The following is a 21,581-nucleotide window of genomic DNA, read 5'->3' on the forward strand; positions in this document are numbered from 1 at the left end:
GACAATTTATTTCTTGCAAAAAATAGCTTTAATTTGTTTCAGTAATTAAAACTCGAGCATTAAACCCATTTTCCCTTCGACGTATCTATCTCGCTGTACCAGCTCGGGTGGCTCGGGTGGTAAAATGGCTCGTTTTATGCTCTCGTTGTACAATCTACTATTTTGTCGTCTGTGTCCTACCATGGCGTTCAAAAGGTTAAAAAGTGAGTTTCAGGTCTCTTTTGTATCACATCAATGTCACTCGTCAAGTATGTGGATTTTACAATGTGATAATAGATCTAAAAAAAAACTGGCCAAAAATACAATTAAAACTTAGTTCTGTCAATGACCTGAGCAATCTCTCGAAATTAACGGAAATCAAGAAAAACACTGTGTATAAGCATGTAAAAGAAGACTCATGTTTATTATTAACCTTATTTATTCCTTAATATAAATTATATACAAAGCTAGTTCAAGACCTCCGCTACACTATAGCGAACTGGTCGTACAAGAGTTCTCGCACTTTATAATACTCTTCAGACAGCACGCCTTCCAACGCCACGCGGCCATTTTCCAACTGCAACGAAACGACATCGTTTAAAACTTACATATGAATATGTATTAACTAAAAGTTTACAAACAAATCAATTTACCCCCTGTTTCACCATCCATTGATTAATTTTAACTGACGGATAAATGTGATGCCGTCTCTGTTTGTTTTGTTCGAATAGACGGAGACGGCATCATATTTATTCGTCAAATAAAATTAATCGATGGGAGGTGAAACAGCCCCTTAGTGTTGCATGTTATTTAGGTGTTTTATGTATACTGACCGGTTTTCTATCAATTTTGATTTTCTTCAAAAAACGGCGAATACGGTATTTGACTATTTTGTATATGTTTTATAAATTAAAACTACACAATGTCTGTTATCGAATAGAGAAACAATTATTAAGCTACCTTTACAAATAAAGTTATAAAGGTTTGAAATTCAAGATTAGACAGAGAAAGACATACTGGCATGTGACATCACACGCCAGTAGCGCCATACTTGCTGCATAGAGAAAAGCGTTTGAGAAAGAGACAGGTATATAGATTTTTCAAAAAATCACTATAAATCCAATTTTCAACCGATTTAAGTTTTCTCTTCGCTTAACACTGTCTGTACATCTATATTTTCATAATAATATTAAGATATGGCAAATTCAGGAGTTGTCAAATACCGTATTACAACAGACTGACAAACACACATTACGAGAGAAAAATCAGAAATTAGAAAATATTTTTCACAACAACTGCGAGTATAATGCTCAAACTAACTTAAAAAAGTCTGGGTGTCTTCAGTTTAATACCTGACGGTTTGTATACATGCTATAGAGGTAGAGTCATTCACGATGACGCGTGCCGTGGTTCTTATTACAATGTCATTAATGTCTAATTTTGACAAAATCACGCGTCTTCGTGGATGGCACTAGGTATACCTGGATGAATTTAGAATGTAAAGCCAGGTTTAGACCCAGTATATACTCACTCGTCGAATGGCGAGCGTTCCGTGGCAGCACTCCAATGCGCCCCCCACGAACTCGGCGGCGAGCCCGTGCCGCGCGAGCGCCGCGCGCAGCTCGGACAGACGCACTGCGTTGATCAGCGCCGCCGCGTGCGCACGCCCGCTCTTACACGGCTCCAGGGACATCACTACGTCTTCCGCCATCTCTTCTTCTGTTAAAAAAAAAAATAGGTTGGTATAGGTAGTGCCACGAGAGTTGAAGTGAATGATTACACACACAGCTACATAAAGAACTGATTGCACAAAAGGAGAATGAATGAAATGAACGAGTAAATGTCAAAATCCCGCTGTCACACGTCATTTTCTTGTGGGCCTGAGCGTGACCTCAACTTTGGTGGCACTACCTATAATTAATTATCTTACTAATATTATAAACTTCGCGCTAAAACGGTTGGATGGATTTTGATGAATGGTACGTAGATAGATGGATATCTGGAATAACACATAGGCTACTTTTTTCTCGATATTCCCACGGGATCGGTATAAAATTCCAAAATTTCGACCGCTGGAATTATGCAATGTTAGTGAAATCCGCGATGTAATTATTAGGAATTTCTATGAGAATTTAGTTAAATTCCTAAATTCAATGAGGGTTTTTCGACAGGTGAAATATCAAGCCATCCGGGCGGACCTTGCACAAGCTCCTACCACCTGCGAAAGGAGCTAAAGCTTGGTTATGTCGGTGACCCTCGTTCTTCTTCGTAGTATCTAGTAATCAGGTATCTAGTGATAAAGCCGTCAGTGTGTGTACTGTGTACTGACCAGTGGTGTCGGGTTCCCTGGGCCTCGCGCGCGGCGCCACCACGCCCGACAGCCAGGCCAGCTCGGCGTCGCCGGCCGCGCGCCAAGCCAGACCCGACATTAGCGCGTCCGTCAGCTTCACCTGAACACACAAACTGTTAATGGGACCAAATTCTTTCTCACCTCTCATGCTCGTAAACTTCGTTTTTATGCTGAATGTAGGCGACATAATGGATGTAGATTATTGTCGTGGCCTGGAAGTAAGCAATTGCTGGCTGAGTATGAGAATTAAACGGACGAGCTTGCGAGCACTAGCGAGTTTAGTTTTATATAAAATATGTAGAAACTTTTTATGTGTGGCTGTTGACATCTGATAACTTTGGTCTTAGACAAATAATTAACTTTATGCACTAGAGCATAAAAAGTCATTTTATGTCGCCCAAATCCAGCATAAACACGAACTTTACGAGCATGAGAAGTGAAAATAGTAGATTATTGTCGTGGCCTGGAAGTAGGCAATTGATGGCTGAGTATGAGTATGAGAATTAAACGGACGAGCTTGCGAGTCAATCAGAAAAATAAATCAATAAAACAAAAAAATATAATCATATAATAAATATAATATAAAAGTTACCTAGTAAGTAAACAATTGTTTTCACTTTTGTATTTAATTTCCTCGCAACCGACGTGAAAAATCAGATGTCTATACACCCTCGCCGTATTGGCTCGGATGGCTATATGAATATGAACGTCTCGGCTAAAATAGCCCGTTTTAAGCTCTTGTTGTACAATCTGCTACTTTTCACCCAGTAAACTACCCAATTGAACGGCACCAAGTCTACTGGGCCTTTATCTGAGCGTTAAAACATTAGTGCCATTTGTTACCTGGTAGATATGAGACTCTGTGGTCGCGTCGATGACTTCTCCGCGCGTCGGCGTGAAGATCTTCTCTATGCCCTCCATTTCGCAGTACTTCCTGCAAGCATTCCTCATAGTAAAAAAATCATCATCATCATCATGATTGATGAGCCTATATAAATCCTACTGCTAGACACAGGTCTCCTTTCAGAATGAGTGGGCTCAGTAGAAAAGCGCGAATTTTATTATACAAAAAAATACAACTTAACTGTTAGATATATTTATCCTACTAATCATTATAAATGCGAAAGTTCATACGCTTTTGTGTGTGTGTGTGTGTGCGTGTGTGTGTGAGCGTACATTATTATAAAAGTCAATTTATTAGCTGTACTTTGAATATTCTTTCTTCACGGTGGATACAGGCCGCTTCCAACTGAAGCAACTGGAGGTCTATAGGGGAGGCTAATGTCCAACAGTGGACGTCCTACGGCTGATATCATGATGACTTTCACTGGGACGTATTTTAGCAAAAACGTTCCAAAGCATTGTCATGTTATTCTTTAATTTCACTCTTGATGTTACTGAAAGTAATTCCAAAATCAAAAAACTAATTGTTGAGGTTTGGAACGTTTTTGCGTTTGTACTAACCTGAGCGTCGTCAGCGCCCCCTCGTTGGCGCGCAGCCCGACGATGGCCCGCGGCTTGGCCTGCGTCACGACGCGCAGCAAGCTCTCGCCGTCGCAGCGGCCCTCCAGCTCGATGTACTGGACGGATGCCCTTATGGCGACTTGCCGGACCGATGTCACGCACTTGCTGGGGATCTCCGTTATTTCCTCTGTAAAAATGCCATGTGTAGTTTGTAGAAAAAAAATAAGTCAAAATCAAAATATATTTATTCAATTTAGGCTCTAACAAGCATACATTTATGAATGTACAAAATTAAAATAAAAAATCACAAAAATATTTTTATTATACGTATCGACTTATACGTAGAAAAAATTATAAATATACAAAACTAAGTAATGAATTTGTAAAATTGATTGTAATTATTATAAACTGTAATTTAATTACAGTTTGATTAATTCGAGTTAACACTTGACAGATGGGCGTGCCTTCAGTCAATTTTCAACTTTGACGTCATGCAAATAAAGCCATTTTAGTATACCGCTACCCACGTTTACAGATTATGTAAAAATTATTTAATTTGTATGACCTCAAATTTGAAAATTGACTGAAGGCACGCCCATCTGTCAAGTGTTAACTCCAAGTAATCGTACTGTATCTCAGATTTTAATGATTTCCACCTTTTTTTATTCATTCGAAAAAATCGCAGTGGCTGAACGCGTCGAACCTTTGCCTGATAATTTTAGTTAACCTAATTAAATACAAAACTTACGCATGCCCATTACGAACGCGCCCTTTTTTAAAAACTTTGCGTAGTTTTATTTTATTTTTCCATTTTGTGTTATTAATTGCCTATTTTCTCACAAATGTATTGAGAAACGTCGTATGATACACGGTTGGCAAGGTTTTACAAACTGGTATCACAAATAACTATTGCCGCTCTATCGTTTTACACCACGGCAGTTCGACTTTCTTCCCGAAACAATTAGACGCATCTTAAAAATATTTATAAGGTGGGGGGCCTCAGGAGAATATTTAAGGCAGTATCTGAAACTGTCGGACTGATTTCAAAAATTTAAAGTCTTTCGATTATACATTACATATTTAGTTACATATACTTATTTAGTCAAGGTGAGATCAATATCTTTTGCCCTCATAGTACACCATGTGACAGAAAGGAACAGGTGAAAATGATTGGTTCAAATAATGTTACTTGCAGTTTACCTTCGACTTCTTCCTTTGGCGGCGGCGCGGGCGGCACGTCGCGAATCTCCCCCTCTGCGTCCACTATCTCCGCTAACCTGTAGTCTTCCGGCTGCGACACAATACAACACCCAGATGATATTATAGATAGAGCCAGAAATCGCGGCAGCCAGACCTTTTTTAGGCTGAAAGTTTTTATATAACGGTAGTAAGTAACGCAGGTAAGAACGATCTCTAACTGTGAAATTTGGATAATGATCGCTTTGGAAAATATCAGGTTTCAAACGTCATACAATTTCACACCAATTTCGTCATACGTGTTCGGAATGATATTAAAAAACACTTCCTACATTGCCAGACACTTTGTAGGGGTGCTAACCCTGCCAGACAAACCTAAAATATATTTTATAGACGCCTGACAAAATTAAATTATCGACTGGATGGCCAAGTGGTTAGAGAACCTGACTACGAAGCTTGAGGTCCCAGGTTCGATTCCCGGCCGGGGCAGATATTTTTATGAATAATACGAATGTTTGTTCTCGGCTCTTGGATGTTAAATATGTTTATCTATATAATTATGTTTATCCGTTGCCTAGTATCCATAGTACAAGCTTTGCTTAGTTTTGGACTAGGTCAATTGGTGTCAAAAATAACCCATGATATTTATTTATTATTATCTCAGAAAGTTACTGCAGGTTTTTTTTTAATTCGACTGGATGGCAAACGAGCAAGTGGTTCTCCTGATGGTAAGAGATCACCACCGCCCATAAACATCTGCAGCACCAGGGGTATTGCAGATGCGTTGCCAACCTGGTGGCCTAAGATGGGATACCTCAAGTGCCAGTAATTTCACCGGCTCTCTTTCAATGCAGGTGATTGTACCATCAGCCAATTAAGTGGTCTATCAATTTTTAAAAAAGTTCCTATCAAATTAATATGTCGCTAAAGTCGGATTTTCAAGTCGACAGACACGTCTATTGGCACTATTGTTTTATGTCATGCAAACGATTATCAGCTTTAGGGTGGTAGATCACATATTTGGCTGATGGCATTTAAACAAGTTCCTATCAAATGAATATGTCGCTAAAGTGGGACTTTCAAGTTGACAGACACTTCTATTGTCATTATTGTTTTATGACATGCAAACGATTATCAACTTTAGGATGGTAGATCACATTTTTTTTTCTTTTATTCGACTGGATGGCAAACGAGCATGTGGGTCTCCTGATGGTAAGAGATCACCACCGCCCATAAACATCAGCAACACCAGGGGTATTGCAGATGCGTTGCCAACCTAGAGGCCTAAGATGGTATATCTCATGTGCCAGTAATTGCACCGGCTGTCTTACTCTCCACGCCGAAACACAACAGTGCAAGCACTGCTGCTTCACGGCAGGATTAGCGAGCAAGATGGTGGCAGCAATCCGGGCGGACCATGCACAAGGTCCTACCACCTGTAAAACATGGTAATTTAAGGAGCATTATTTGTTCCTTCCTCCTTTTGTGTACTGACCCGTATGACCTCCCCGTAGTCATCATGCCTGGCGCGCTCGTCGTGCGCGGGGTACATGGCGTGGTGCCGCTTGTTGGCCTTGAAGCAGCCGGCGGGGCGCGCGTCGTGCCGCACCGGGATGTCGTGCCGGCCTGTCACCACCCACATCTCCAGCTCGCCGTCCGAGTCCGAGTCGGAGGAGAGCCCGGCCACCTCCTCCCTGAACGGAAACAATATGCGTAACAACGGCACGAAGCGGTTTGCTTCATCTTTCATAATAATTAGTTATTTGTGTCACAAGGGAGCAAAATGGTGTATTTACGGCGAGGGCGTACATTGAATCCAGAATGTGGCGAAGGATTCTGCAATAGGATCCTGAGCGTAGCGAGGGATTCTAAAGTAGAATCCTGAGCGTAATGAGAGATTCAAGTGTTAACGCCCAAGATGAAAATAATTTTGCTCCCGAGTGGCTCATACAACTTTTCACACCGAGCATTAAGAAACTTGAAAAAGAAAAATCTAAATATTATTAAAGAACAACCAGCATAGGTAATAGCGTGGCTTTACAATTATCTACTTCAAAAAATGAAATTTGCAATAAAACACTTAGAAAATCATTGAACAGAAAAGTTACACTTTGCTCCCTCTCGACAGGGAGGAAAAGTTACTTTTCTGAAGGAGAGGTGTGAAAAATAATAATCTATATAAATAAAAATGAATCGTAAAATGTGTTGCTAAGCGCAAAACCCGGGAACGACTGGTCCGATGTCGCTAATTATTTTTTTGTTGTGTTCATTACTGTCAGGTGAAGGTTTTTATGGAAGAAAATACAGAAAAAAACAACGGGAGCGAAGCCGCGGGCAATAGCTAGTAAATAACAAATATCATGGGACACTTGACACCAATTGACCTAGTCCCAAACTAAGCAAAGCTTGTGCCATGGATACTAGGCAACGGATAAACATACTTATATAGATAAATACATACTTAAATACATATTAAACATCCAAGACCCGAGAACAAACATTCGTATTATTAAAAAAAAATGCGAAAAAGATGTCGATCGGCTCGGCCGACGCGAAACGAAGTTTATCGACGAAGTCTTTTTCGCTCTTATTCATCATCATTATCATCAGCCAGAAGATGCCCACTGCTGAACAAAGACCTCCCCCTTAGAACGCCACAATGAACGACAACTCGCCACTTGCATCCACCGGTTACCCGCAATTCTCACGATGTCGTCAGTCCACATAGTCTTTATAGGCTTCCGTCTTCCGGTTCGCGGTTGCCACTCGAGAACTTTTCTCCCCCAACGGTTATCTGTTCTTCGAGCGATGTTGCCCGCCCATTGCCACTTCAACTTTTTTCGCTCTTATTGCGTGGACATAAAGCGTTACTTGGTCGGCTAAAGCCGATTTCACGTCTATAGATGTGGGGAGACCCTTCTAAACGTATCGGGTATAAATCAACGCACGTAAAAAGAGCTCCTGGCGATATACCTGCGCAGTGAGCGAAATATGAACCAAATTGGCGGCGGCCGGGAGGGCCGTAGTAGCGCGCGCGCGGCCGTCACGCCATTGGCTTGTTAGTTGACAGATGCGCAAACGTATCCCCTCCACTAGCCACCCAGAGCTCTTTTTACGTGCGTTGACTTGTACACGCTAACACATGAAGGGAGGGGCCCTATCTTTAGCCGCTGTGCTTACTTGGGCGCGCTGTGGACGCGCGCGCGCTGCTGTATCAGGAACTCATCTAGTTCTGCGCCCTCGAGGCGCACGCGCCGCCGCACCGTCAGCTCTATGGTGCGGTCGCCGCCGTTCTCGATCAGGTCACGCGCCAGCGTCCCGGGGGATGTTCTGGAACAAACAGTACAATGAGCTGGTCTAGTAGATTCTTACAAAATATAAATACAGTACTTTCAATGTAGCATGGTGCGGGTGACTGCTATCAATATCACAAGACTAGAGTTAAAGTTAGGGAGAGAGAATTTTGTTTTTTCGATTGACAAATTTTTGATAATGTAACCTTAAACAACTGGTGTGATTTAAAAATCTCCTACAATGCCACAGTCAAGAAATCTAATACAGCATAATCCGGGAGGATCACTCAAGTGAGCCGTTAGTTTGGTTGCCTAGTGAAACTTACTGATCAGTGAGCACTACGAGTAGTGAGACTTGTTAAGAAGTGAGCGCTAGTGAGTACGCAGTGGCGAGCACTACAAGGAGTGAGAACAATAAAGTTCTGTTTATGTGGCACCAACTGTAGAAACTGATGAAGCTGCAATGCAGGTCTAGCGACCACAGCTATGCCTGGTACGGTCAACATCATAAAGAAGTGATCACTTTTGTACATTCTCGCTTTCAGTCGGTAGGTACACAATTTCATATGGCTTTTCAAACATGACGTTAAATGAAAGGTACAAAAGTCACTTATTTATGACGTTGACTGTACAAGTGGATAGGGAAACTTGCCAGCTGTGTGTGAGTAGTGAAACCTATAAAGAAGTAGCGTTAGTGAGACAAACCTGGCAGTGAGCACGATAGAGTTCTGCTGATGGGGCGCCCATTGTAAGAACAGGTCTCTGGCGAAGCCGCACTCCAGGTCTGGGAAGGAAGCCAGCACGACCTTGGGGCCCGGCGAGCGCGCCACGTCGGCCGCCGAGTGGCACAGCTGGAGGTGCCGCAGGGCGAACGGGTTGGAGCGGGCGCCTTCGAACGCTCGCGAGAGCTTGTCGCTCATCCACTCTATCTGAAATGGATTCAATATTTTTTTTCACTTCTCATGCTCGTAAAGTTCGTATTTATGCTTATGTTAGATCTAGGCGACATATAATTACTTTTTATGTTCTAGTGCAAAAAATAAAATCTTTGTCTAAGACTAAGGCAATCAGGTGTAAACAGCCACAAACAAAGAAGTTTTTACATATTTTTTTAAATAATTTTGAATTTATGTAAAACTAAAAATCAACCAAATCAATCAAAATAGATCAATAATAGAAAAAAAATATATAATAGTAATGCATGAACAATAAAATGTACATAATAAGTGAACAATTCTTTCAACTGTTGCTATTTCATTTCCTTGCCATCGAAGTGAAAAGGAGAGTGCAACTCGAGCATTAACCTTTGTAACGCCGTGTTCCGGATCCGTACTAGTCTCGCTCCGCTCTGTGCGAGAATAGGTTAATAAAGCGTTTCTATCGGTCAGTGAAAAACACATTCCTCGCATATCTTTCGTGGAAACAGCCTAATACCTAATTAAAGTCGACAAATCTTGTATAAATATTGCTCTGCCCAATAGGGTCCATGATGATCACATAATCTCTTTGTAACATCTGTAACCATATATTGTGGAAAAGCAATAAAATATTGAGTATTGAGTATTGAATACAATTGTCGTTATCTATGTTTTCGCCGCGCGCACCAACTAAAATACGTGAGTTCCGTCACTAACCCTCCTTTGCCGCGCTGTCAAAAACCCACATGAACTGGTTCGTCGCACAGAACGTTCTAGAGCGCTAATGTTCGAGTTGCCTCGCGCGGCGGCACCGTATCCACAGTGCGCGACTGCCACGCGACTCCATGTTCGATGGTTTGACGAGTGAACGTCGTATGCAGCTTTATAACACAAGCAATGAGGGCTATCGCGTATGAATTCGCCACTAGAGGCGCTAGTGTAGCGTGAGGTCTCCGAAATGTCAAATCTCATAGTTTTTGGGTGAGCTACGCGGGTTTAATTATAATTAGAATAATTTTGTGAATATTTTGCAATATCTGAAATTAATTATGGCAAATATGCGTTCCGGGGCAATGAATGTCTGTGTTTTGAGACAGTTTTGTCTTTCAGAAACCTTTGTCCTCCCTTTTTTCCGAACAAAACGGGGACTATGCAACACTGTGGCATGCTCGATATTTTTATGGTACGGTTTTAAGGTGTATTAAATATGATTTTAATCTAAACTTTGTTTTCACACCCAGACAAAAACAGACTTTGAAAGCCATACTTAAAAACCTCACGCAACAGTGCGCCATCTAGTGATACAAAAAACGATAGCCCTCATTAGATGCTCACCTGAGACTTAGCGAACCCCACAACATTATAGCTGACGTTGGACAACAGTAACAACGTATACGCGACCAGTCCCGAGTCCTTGTTCCTCCACAGTTGGTCCAACATGTGAGCTAATTCTAGTACCCTGCCTGCTGTGTCCGTACACACTAGGACACTGCCTCCGCCTCGTAGGGTACTGAGAATTGTTGCTGGAAATAAAAAGTTGGATTTTAGTCACACTGACTATTTATTTGGGTTGGATTTAAGGCATTCTGTGCACACATTTCATGAACTGTTGGATAGAAATTCCAAGAATTTATTGAATTCCTAGTTACTTATAACACTCCCAAGATCTAATAAACCTTGATTAAAATTTTTCCGGCTGGTTTAAGCGTGAAAGAGTAACAAACAAACACACAAATATTTGCATTTATAAGCGAAAACATGTTTAAATTATGCCTTGCTTTATGATTTACAAAAGTTTGTAATTTTTCTTACTCATCAATTTTTCATCTCTTAACCTCCGCCTTGGTTGCACATAATCAGCATTCATAGCTCCAAGAAGCAGCAACGAGGGTCTCATGATCCTCTCTATCTCGCAGCCATTGAGATGCCGCTCCTTCTTATGGTTGAAGTCCGGTGCATACACTATGTCTTCCTCACCAGGGGCTGCGATTCGCCAGATGGTGCCACCAAGCGAGTGACCAGCTGGTAATGGTGTGATCCGGAGGCCTAAGCCTTTACCTGAAAGAATATAAATGAATGATTAATTGAAATAATGTTGTCACACTACATCTCATATATTGTATTTTTTATTTGTGTCACTTTTGTATATATACCCCAACCAGGGATTCAACCCAGGACCTCAAGCTTTATAATCAAATTCTTTAACACTTGACTATTATGGTTGTCATTTAGAAAGTATACTCATTTATTTACCTTTCATATCAACACTCTGATTGTACTTCAGCTGTACGATGCTATCAAACACGGCATCCACATCGTCCAATGTGAACAGATCAAACTCCGACACATTTTTGTGTGCTTGGTAGAGATCGTACATGAACATCTGCCCCATCTTGTAGACTGGCAGAGTAGCATAGATTGGGCAGTTGAGGCCGAGCTTGCCGACTGCATAAGGCAAGGCTCCGAGGTGCAGAGGGTCTGAATGTGAGAGGAGAACTGCATCTATGCTATTTACATGTCTGAAATTGGAAAAAGAAAAAGTTTGCAGCTTTATTATGCACAAGCTGTTCATAAGTCTCCACATTCCACTAAACAGTTTTTTGAATTAGATGAGAGTTGTGCAATCACCTTTGCGTATAGGTTGTAATAAGACTGAAGACCTAATTCACTTTCTTTTGGAATGTGATCAGAATAAGGACATCAGAGACAGGTATTTGGATGGTATGGGCTTGTTCAATGGGGATGTAAATGTAATTCTGAGTCGATCGCTTTCAGAGGAAGCGATGCTGATTTACAGATTCATTAGACAGGCCTTTGCATCCAGAGACGTGGCTTCAGTGCAATGGAGAGCGTAAAATTTGTAGTGTGCTGTATATAACTGAGGTTCCTCATGAGGCTGACCTAGTCACATTTGGTGTACTAAAGCCTCATTAAAATACTAGAGCAATTTTCCAGGATAGAAACCACCCGTAGATGTCATATATCTCAATGACAACTGACACTTAAGACAATGAAAGAAAGAAGAAAGAAAGAAAGAAAATAATTTATTTATAACAGCAGTGACACATTACACAGGTTAGGAAAAATAACAATAAGAAGTATTTCCGCTATAAAAAGGTCCCGGCTCAGCATATTGCTGGTTGAAAACCAACACTGGTCTTCCGCCGGGCCACAGAAGAGTGAAATTATGGAAAGTCACACAAAACAAATACAAAAATAGCTACGAGACTAAAATATAAGTTGGCTGTATAGCCCACATTATCATGGCAACAGTACATGTAATATATACATGTAATAATTGAATGAACATTTAGTCTTAAGGTATCATCAGGCAGGCTTGTTATTTTTTAGATTTTTGGTAAATGTACATGAAAAAGAAATAAAACATTAAGGGCAGTCCAAATGTAAGATATTGTTTAAAACATCCATACCTAAGTATACATCAACTTATTGCTGTGAAGTGTTTTTTTTTACAAAGAATCATAACAAACTGTATTAGAGCTGCTACGTTGCTGTCTTATTGCAGTTTCTATGCAGTATGCCGGTCACAAAAAATCTGCACCATAGCAACACTTTTGCAATTGACTTGCAGCTCAAATAAAAACCGTCTGTTACAGCCTAAATAACTACAGTAAGTTTTTGATAATTAATTCATTTTAGAACTTGTTATGTAGCAAAAAATACAAACACACATAACCTCAAACTAACCTCTTTAGTTCCTTAATGAACTCCATATCGAATTTCTCGTCCCATCCACAGTCGAGAAGGAATTTGAATTCGTCTATCTGCAGCACGTAGCATGGCGGAGTCTCATCACCAGCCCCCGAGACGCAGTGAACTTTGATGATCGAAGTCATTGCGCCGGTTCGAGTTCAAACTATGCCTAAATTTAACTAATTCTCACACTTTTATCATCATGTAGCTACACAAATCACTTGACTGGAGCCTCTATTTGAATTTTTCTAAGCTCTATTGGATGTTTATGTTTTGGGACAAATAAAACGAAGATAAAGAAAATCAAGCTAAGCGGCAAACAAACGTTGACGTTGCTCACTGCTTGACTGACAGACAATACAGACAGACGCAGAACATTGACAGTCAGCGTCAATGTCAAAACTGGAGGCACAGATTGAAAATTAAAAAAAATACTAAATACTGGATTAATAATAATAATATTGAGGGGCTACTACGAAATTCGAAGTTCGTGTCGTACCGTTCGTGAGTGAGAGGGACGGTACAACACGAACTTCGATTTTAGAATTTCGTAGTAACTGGGAGGGTTACTACAAAATTTTGCCGTTAGATTTACGGCAAGTGTTAAAAAAAAGAGACGGCATGATATGAATTCCACAGTTTCACATTCGGTTCCATTTTGGCATACACATATCGCACTGAAACCGATCATCATAAAGTACTTAGAACGTATACCTACTGCTCGCAACACACAAACAGACAGACAGACATTCAAACTTTTAACACCCCTCTTTTTGCCAGTCTGCCTGTCTGTCTATGGCATCGTAGCTCTCAAACTGTTAGACCGATTTCGATGCAGTTTTCTTACGTGAAAGCGAGTTTCCTTGTGGTGGTTCTTAGCTAAATTTCATTAAAATCAGTTTAGCCGTTTTTGACATATTGAACTTTGGAATGACATTGTCAGGGGTTTTGCAGCTTTTTAAGGTAGGTTAGGTCCTGATCTCATGATCATTTAGAATCTTTGCCTGTTGCTTGATTAATGATGGTAAACGGTTAAAATGCTAAGTCATCATCATCATCTCAGCCGTAGGACGACCACTGTTGGACTTAGGCCTCCCCGGGTCTATATTAATTTGCATAAATTAATTTACTCTATTTCAATTTATTCGTGGAGTAAAATGGGGCTGATCAATTAGATACTCACTTAATGCCTAAATTAAACTTCAGCATTATAATTTATAATTCCTTAGACAGTAATTGTATGGGTTACTATTAATGCAAATTAAAGGCCCTTTTGTAAGATAAAGTATATCCGAATTAACTAATAAATAAAACGGCGTTAGGTAGCTGAAGGTTATGTGTATGATATTAAAACCACAATTTAAAAGCAAGTAGGTATTTTCTTTGTTACAAGTCTGTATCTTCCTTTGTTTCCTTATTACAAATCGTTATGGCAGTGTCCGATACACAATCCCGTGAATTGTGATCATCCATCATTCGCCTAAAAGCCGGCATTGATTCACAATCCTTAGCTTTCTTTTTTATTTCGCTTAATTCATTCCCGGTGTCTTGGGGTTCTTGCTTGGGAATCACATTCTGCTTTTCTATGGATTTCGAAGAGTTCTCTAATTGAACATTGTAAACTTTACTCAGAAATATAGGATTAGACGCGATATTAACAACTTTGGACGTTGATACAACATCGCTGGGCTTTTTAACCACGGTTTCTGCTACTGGTTCAGATGCTACATTAAGTTGTTCTTCTGGGCACACGCGCGTTACTTCAATGGGATGAGTCTGGAGGCAGGTTGGGGAGCTCATTGCTCTTTTCGGAGTTTCCATTCGCATCATTGTCTCTTGTTGCGCTTGGATGCCTTGATTATTGGAGTCCTTTGCAATAAACTGTGCATATCTTTCTTCGATTCGTGCCGCTGTAAACATAACTCTTATTAAAAGATACATTTTGAGGATACGAAACGCAAGGAATGGATATTCAAGGACAAAAAAGAAGAAGTAGGTATGTTTTCTTCCTCTTCATACGTTCTTCCAATGCCAGTGGTTCTTAATATGAAAAACCTGTATCGCTGATGTCGCCATGCCATCCCATATGCGTTTAAGTAGGGGAGACCGGGGGTAAAAGTAACATTTGGCATTTGTGCTCCGATTACTTGCTATCTTTTATGTATTTGCTAAAACTTTTCTTTATACTCTATATATATGCGTACATTTTTATTAAATAGAGTTCGATTTTTTAAAGTTACAAGCCTTTGAAAAATAATTGTCGATTTTTACTTTTGTCCTCTAGGGGTAGGACGAAAGTAATATGGTTAGAATCAAAAGTAAAACCCATGAAACACCACTTTACTGAAGTGATCTGCATAACCTATGATCACTTCTTTCTGTTTCATGTAAGTTTAGGTACTTTAATGATTGGAATTTACGACATCTAATTTTTTCTGTAAAAAAATGCTTTTTGCTCTTCATAATCCTAAGCGCCATTTAAACTCGATCCCTGTGACATTTAGAGGGAGAAGGAGAATTGAGTGTAAGTTAATGATTTTTGGCGTACCTTATGACCTCAATGGAATTTGTCAGGTTTTTTGGTCCAGCCCAGGCGTTATGTTACTTTTGTACCCATCCCAGATTTCTCATTTCATACGTCCTTAGCAAAAAAACTAAATGTTTGCATAAAAATAACTTAAAAGACTCTATAAGCAATGTAATAAACAATTAGTAGTAGTCATTCTGATGTTATCGCCCTTATGATAAATATGCGCCAAATAGATCAATCTTAAAATTTTACTTCAGAGGTGCAAAATCATGTTAGTAGGTACCTGTAATTTTACTTGAGGTTGAGATATAGGATTGATACCTGGTTACAAGCAGAGATACGATATTTGCGAGCTCTGGACGGGTGCATGTGGTATTTTGATCACTGCATAACTCTACAAAGCCGATGTTACTTTCAACCCGCTGTTACTTTTGTGCCCGGTCTCCCCTACTTATTCATACATATAGATTTTTATAGTAAGCCTGATAGGCCCAAAAGAAAAGGCCTATTGTAACGCGCTGACTTTCGCTGTCGCATTTACCGTCTCCTTTTCCCTCACCTTATGCCGTGTCACAAAAAGAAGTAGTCGAAACTATTGTGATTCTAACCCCCTGTTTCACCATCCTTTGATGGATAAATGTGATGCCATCTCTGTTTGTTTCGTCGAATAGACGGAGATGGCATCACATTTATCCGTCAAATAAAATTAATTGGTGGGTGGTGAAACCGCCCCTAAGTGTGCTAGACAATAATGCTAAGCACCTACGCACTATGCGGTTAATTGTTTGAATCGCTTGAGAAAGAGACGGCGCGCTAAAATCGTGCGGTTTGCCGCATAGTGCGTGCGTGGCCTTAGGCCTCAGGTTTAATGCGGAAACTACTACTAAACCGCGACGCCACGCCACGCCGACCGTCGCTGTTTCTGTCTGCAACTGACCTTAATAAATATATGGGACTGATTGATTGGTAGTGACGCGCGTAGGATGGCGTGTGCAAGCGTGGCGTGGCGTCGGGTTTTAATAATATATTCGCTCCGCACCTTTACGCGAGCGCTCGTTATCGCATTCGCCATTTCTTAGAAAGAAGTGGTGAAAGCGAATGTGATTTCGAGTGTGTTAAACAATATTGCATCTGCATAAAACAGGGATTAACTACCATTGATCCTGTTCAAAACGTAGTTCAGAAGAAGGCAGAGACTGAAAACACAGGGAACCATTATCAGGTATGCCCACCAAGGGGGTTGGCAGGTCTGAAACAATGGATTTTCTTACAGCCTTATTCATAAAAAAACCTTAATTGAGGTTTGATCGGTCTGTTACTTAGCAGACTGATTAAGCTTATTAGACGGTTGTCAAGAAGTATGATTCATAAACGCTTGCTAGCAGTCTGCTAGTTGTTGAGCTGCTGATAGACTGATTAGATGCGTTATGTTGGCAATCTTGACAAATCAAAGACAAAAAATGGCCTCATCGATAATTAAAAAAAAAAAAAATTGACAGCAGTGACAGCAAATTAGCAGGAAAAAAAAAGCGAGATGTTTGTTTTCCCGCCATTTCCGATCCGCATGTTTATGTTTAAGTGCAAAAAGCCGAAATTATGTTAATCATCCTAATTTTATTTTTTTCACATTTATTGTTAGTAAAGTAGTAAAGTAGCAGTAATTTTAGAGGATTTTAAAATACAAATTCCTGAAAATAAATTACCCTGTTTTTTTTTTTAAATCTTTTCGTAACTTCACCCTTCACTAAAAATATCTTCGGTATGGTTTTTTGCTCTTGTCAAAGTCAGCTGTTCAAACTTGTGGCGGCCATTTTGTGACTTAGCAGGGAGATAAAGGAGGGTCTACGGTCCTCTAACTTTAGCAGAGCCTTGATCGACTGATTAGCGCTAACAGACGTTTATGAATCACGTTTTTTAGCATCGGGCCTTCAAGGAGCCTTCAAGGAGGCTCTAACTTTTTATGAATAAGGCTGTTAGTCTTTTTCAATCATTCATCTTGCCAGCCAGCGGGCAGCGGTGCGGGTAGCGGCGTGGCGAGCGGTTCTCTGTTCATTACGCAGCCAAAACGGTCGCCGCACAGTGGTTACGTAGCAGCACACGCAATGAACAGAGAACACGCTTGCCACGACGTTGCCCGCGCCGGCTACCGCTGGCGTCGAGCCCGCGGTCTCATAGGCTAGCTATCCTAGCTGATATTGACGTGGCGTAGGCAAGATAAGTTTTGCAAGGCCTTATGATGGGCATCACAGATTGGATGACGGATTTTTAAATGAGCAAAAAAACGAGAAACTTTCTAGGCGCGAGGCTAGTTTGCGAGGCCGTAGGCTGCTTGTAGACGTCCGTTATTTTCACCGGACCACGGACCGTTCTTTTGCCGGATTTGCGGTGTTGTATGGCTTACAATGGATGTATGTACAGTCACCAGCACCAATATCTGACACAACAAGCGTGCATAAATATCTGATACGACTCTATTACTAGGGCCGGAAGGACGTGTCAGATATTTTTGCACGCTCCGCTGTGGCAGATATTAATGCTGGTGACTGTACCTGTACATGCACCGGACACTTGTCCGGCAACGAAGCCATACCAGTTCCAGTGAAAACAATGGACGTCTACAAGCGGCCGTAGGCTGTGGCCCACGAGGCCTACGCCTAGCGCCACCTCTGCAAGTGAGCCAAAGTGTGATTTGTGCCCTATTAACCTAGTAACTAGATTAATGGCGAATTCTTAAGGAGGCCTACACCAAACTGGTTGAAAAAGCTAAGAAGAACAGAACAATTGATAGCTGATCGTGTGGCTACTGTTAAATTCTTGCGATCGAAAATTTTTAAATGTTTTCAATACAACGATGGTAGAAAATAGGTGGTAAGTGGTAGGTGGGTTTGCCTGATGGTTACCAATTAGGTACCACAACTATAGCTCACGTATGTAATTTTATTATAATTCGACTGGATGGCAAACGAGCAAGTGGGTCTCCTGATGGTAAGGGACCACGTATGGAATACCACAACTATAGCTCACGTATTGCCGATCCTAAGTATTATATTATTTTGTAGACTCTATACCGTACCTCTCCTGGAAATCCTCAACGGGCAATTCATTCCACAGCTTTGAGATTCTTGGAAAGAAACGCTTTTGAAACCGGACAGTATGATGCCTTTGCTGTTCCAACGTATAAGGACGGTGATAATGGTTGTATGAAAGATATAAAGCTACTGCAATTGTGTATGATTTTTGTTTCAACTGATTCAGCGTCGAAAATCGCATCACGGATCAGTCTCAGAACAGCCTGGCTCAACCTTAATGTTACTGAATAAATACTTGGGTACAGAAGTGTACGCAAAAATAATTTTGAAACCTTTTGAGGCAGTTGTAATAGAAGTTCAAGGTGAGGATTATTTGGTTTTTACTTCTATTTTACTTACCAGTGCCATTACAAGAGTTAAACGATCTTCTTTGCCTTAGTTTCTCTCTTATTCTTCTTACAAAATCTATCACGAATACAAAAATAATATAGGCAGTCATAATAATGTCAAAGCATAGATTATGAATTTTTCCTTGAAGCGTAGGTAATCATAGAGTACATCTAAGAAGTACTTTTTAGTTCCATGAGTACAGTCGGTACTCTAGCATTAAGTATCCGTTTTTCTATGCAATGAGGTAATGAGGTAGTATAAAAAGTAGGTAACTATTTATGATAGAGAACTCAAGTGCGAAAGATTAAGCATTGCCATACAGCGTGGTAATGCTGCCAGCCTTCTGGGCACCTTACCACCTGGCAGTGATTTTGGGCAACTTTTTTATTTATAATTTTAGTTTGTATGTAGTTTTAGTTACCTTTATTTTGTTTTATATTATACAGGCATTGTCATTGTCATTGTCCTTCTACGAATAAATAAAAATAAAGTGCGAAAGTGGTTTGGTCCTTTGACCTCTCAATCTCAAGTCTCAAGTAGAAAGTTGTAGGTTTGAACCTGAGGCCGAATTGCCTAACGTTTCTGCCGCTCGCGATCGCAATCTAATGTCAGTTTTTGTATGTGAAGTCTGTCATTTGATTGCGATCGCGAGCGTTAGAAACGTTAGGCAATACGGCCTCTGATCTTGCACCTCTGATTTTGAATTACATTTGAAATTTACCACTAGCTTTTCGTTGAAAGAAAACATCGTAAAGCAATGAGGGTTTACACAGAGGCGAAATATCGCTAGATGGCGTTAGTATCGTGAGGTCGTTTGACGTTTGACATTTGCTTGCGATTGGCTCATTTAGTTATTTAACCAATGAGGGCTATCGTTTTTTGTCTCACTAGATGGCGCACTGTTGCGTGAGGTTTTTAAGTATGGCTTTAAAAGTCTGTTATTACGGGCGTGAAAACAAAGTTTAGAATAAAATCGTATTTAATACACCTTAAAACCGTACCATAAAAATATCGAGCATGCCACAGTGTTGCATAGTCCCCGTTTTGTTCGGAAAAAAGGGAGGACAAAGGTTTCCGAAAGACAAAACTGTCTCAAAACACAGACATTCATTGCCCCGGAACGCATATTTGCCATAATTAATTTCGGATATTGCAAAATATTCACAAAATTATTCTAATTATAAATAAACCCGCGTAGCTCACCCTAAAACTATGAGATTTGACATTTCGGAGACCTCACGCTACACTAGCGCCTCTAGTGGCGAATTCATACGCGATAGCCCTCATTACGAGCAAACGTCAAACGTCAAACGACCTCACGATACTAACGCCATCTAGCGACAATTCTTTATGTGAATGTGGCATGGACGAGGGCACCCTCGAACACATGTTCTTTCACTGCACCAAAATCGTTACTCCCTTACATGACCTCCTCCCTCCTGAAATCCCTCGCCCTGTCAATTTAAACTTCCTTCTTGCAATAGCACACACCCCCCTTATAACTGTACTATGTAAATTTATTAAAACTAACAAATTTGTTTTTGTAGGTAGTTCAACAAATTTTATGTTTGTGTTGTCTTATTTTAGGTTCTCATCCGATTACCGCACACTGAATCTACCGAACAACGATCAAATTGATAGTGTCTTTTCCAACCTCGACATTGGCGGAATCATCGATAGTATCGATGGAGCTATACTTTCAAGAATTGAATTGAATTGCTATCTAGCGATATTTTGCCTCTGTGAAAACCATCATTCAATCTGTGTGTGAAGTTCCCTCTGCCCTGGGCCCACTTAAAAGCCATAGCCCAAGCCCTCTCATTCCGCTTGTGTCCAAAATTGGGACGAGTAGGTACTAGTATTAGGCCGGAGATGAAAGAACCAGTAATTAAGTGTTTTTCACACATGCCACAATTTAGCTTAACTACTCCATAAGCGCTTTTAAAAACTAAAAACTCTCAATTAAACCAATTAGCAGCTAATTTGAGCAGTAAGAGTCGTATTAAGCTCTTCGTTTTCCGACATTAGCATGGGAATGGCATAATAATGAGGCGGTAAGAGCTCCGACCCGCCAAAGTGCTATTCGGAGCTCTCGATATCAAGCATATTGTCTTACAAACAGTATGGGTTGCTCGAGTACCTACGTGTTTTGTAAGTAATATATGTGGGTTGGTGGTTTGGTGGTTGCGTATGCTTTGCTTTATAATTACTATGAAGAAGAAGCTTTTGTTAGCCTCACTTTAGTTGTGTTTCTACCTATGGGGTCCGGCCACGACTGTCTTGCGAACGGTGGCGCGGCGAGGGCTTATTATTTTAGTCAAAAAACACCACTTATGTTTCTTTAGTAAAATGAAAAGTATTTGTATTGTGTTATGTTATTATATTAATAAAACCATTTTTTAGCCCACGACGCAAAAAGAGGGGTGTTATAAGTTTGACCGCTTTGTGCTCTGAAACGGGTGAACCGATTTAGATGCGTTTTTTATTTGAAAACAGGTTTTCTATAGATAGTTCTTAGATATGTTTCATCAAAATTGGTTAAGCCGTTTTTGAGATATTAAGCTTTGGAATGAATTAGGGTTTTTGGAATTTTCTAATTAGAAGAAGTGCATTTATTGAACATGTAATTTGAGTTTTTAAATGGCGGCAAAGTATCGGAAGACGCAGTGGGGGTAGGCCTTCCACATGGTGGACCAATGATCTCCTCTAAAAGCTCGT

The 21,581-nt window shown here is 40.4% G+C and overlaps 2 protein-coding genes across 2 annotated transcripts; both read right to left on the reverse strand.

The window, feature by feature from the left end:
- Positions 1-384: 384 nt before the first annotated feature.
- On the reverse strand, positions 385-13,273 carry Cpsf100 (cleavage and polyadenylation specificity factor subunit 2). Its single transcript, XM_074094685.1, has 13 exons — positions 12,909-13,273; positions 11,454-11,719; positions 11,013-11,258; positions 10,536-10,723; positions 8,989-9,212; positions 8,171-8,320; positions 6,486-6,684; positions 4,994-5,084; positions 3,794-3,980; positions 3,173-3,263; positions 2,309-2,429; positions 1,511-1,698; positions 385-556 (listed from the first exon to the last, which is right to left on the reverse strand). Exons 1-13 carry the CDS (start codon positions 13,055-13,057, stop codon positions 464-466), a joined length of 2,193 nt encoding a protein of 730 aa, XP_073950786.1. The 5' UTR covers positions 13,058-13,273; the 3' UTR covers positions 385-463.
- A 964-nt stretch (positions 13,274-14,237) lies between these two features.
- Positions 14,238-18,960, reverse strand: LOC141432383 (uncharacterized). Its single transcript, XM_074093924.1, has 3 exons — positions 18,873-18,960; positions 16,600-16,693; positions 14,238-14,824 (listed from the first exon to the last, which is right to left on the reverse strand). The coding sequence occupies exons 1-3, from the start codon at positions 18,879-18,881 to the stop codon at positions 14,301-14,303; spliced, it is 627 nt and encodes a 208-aa protein (XP_073950025.1). The 5' UTR covers positions 18,882-18,960; the 3' UTR covers positions 14,238-14,300.
- Between the last annotated feature and the right edge of the window lie 2,621 nt (positions 18,961-21,581).

Source organism: Choristoneura fumiferana, chromosome 11 (assembly GCF_025370935.1).
Source record: "Choristoneura fumiferana chromosome 11, NRCan_CFum_1, whole genome shotgun sequence".
NCBI lineage: Eukaryota > Metazoa > Arthropoda > Insecta > Lepidoptera > Tortricidae > Choristoneura > Choristoneura fumiferana.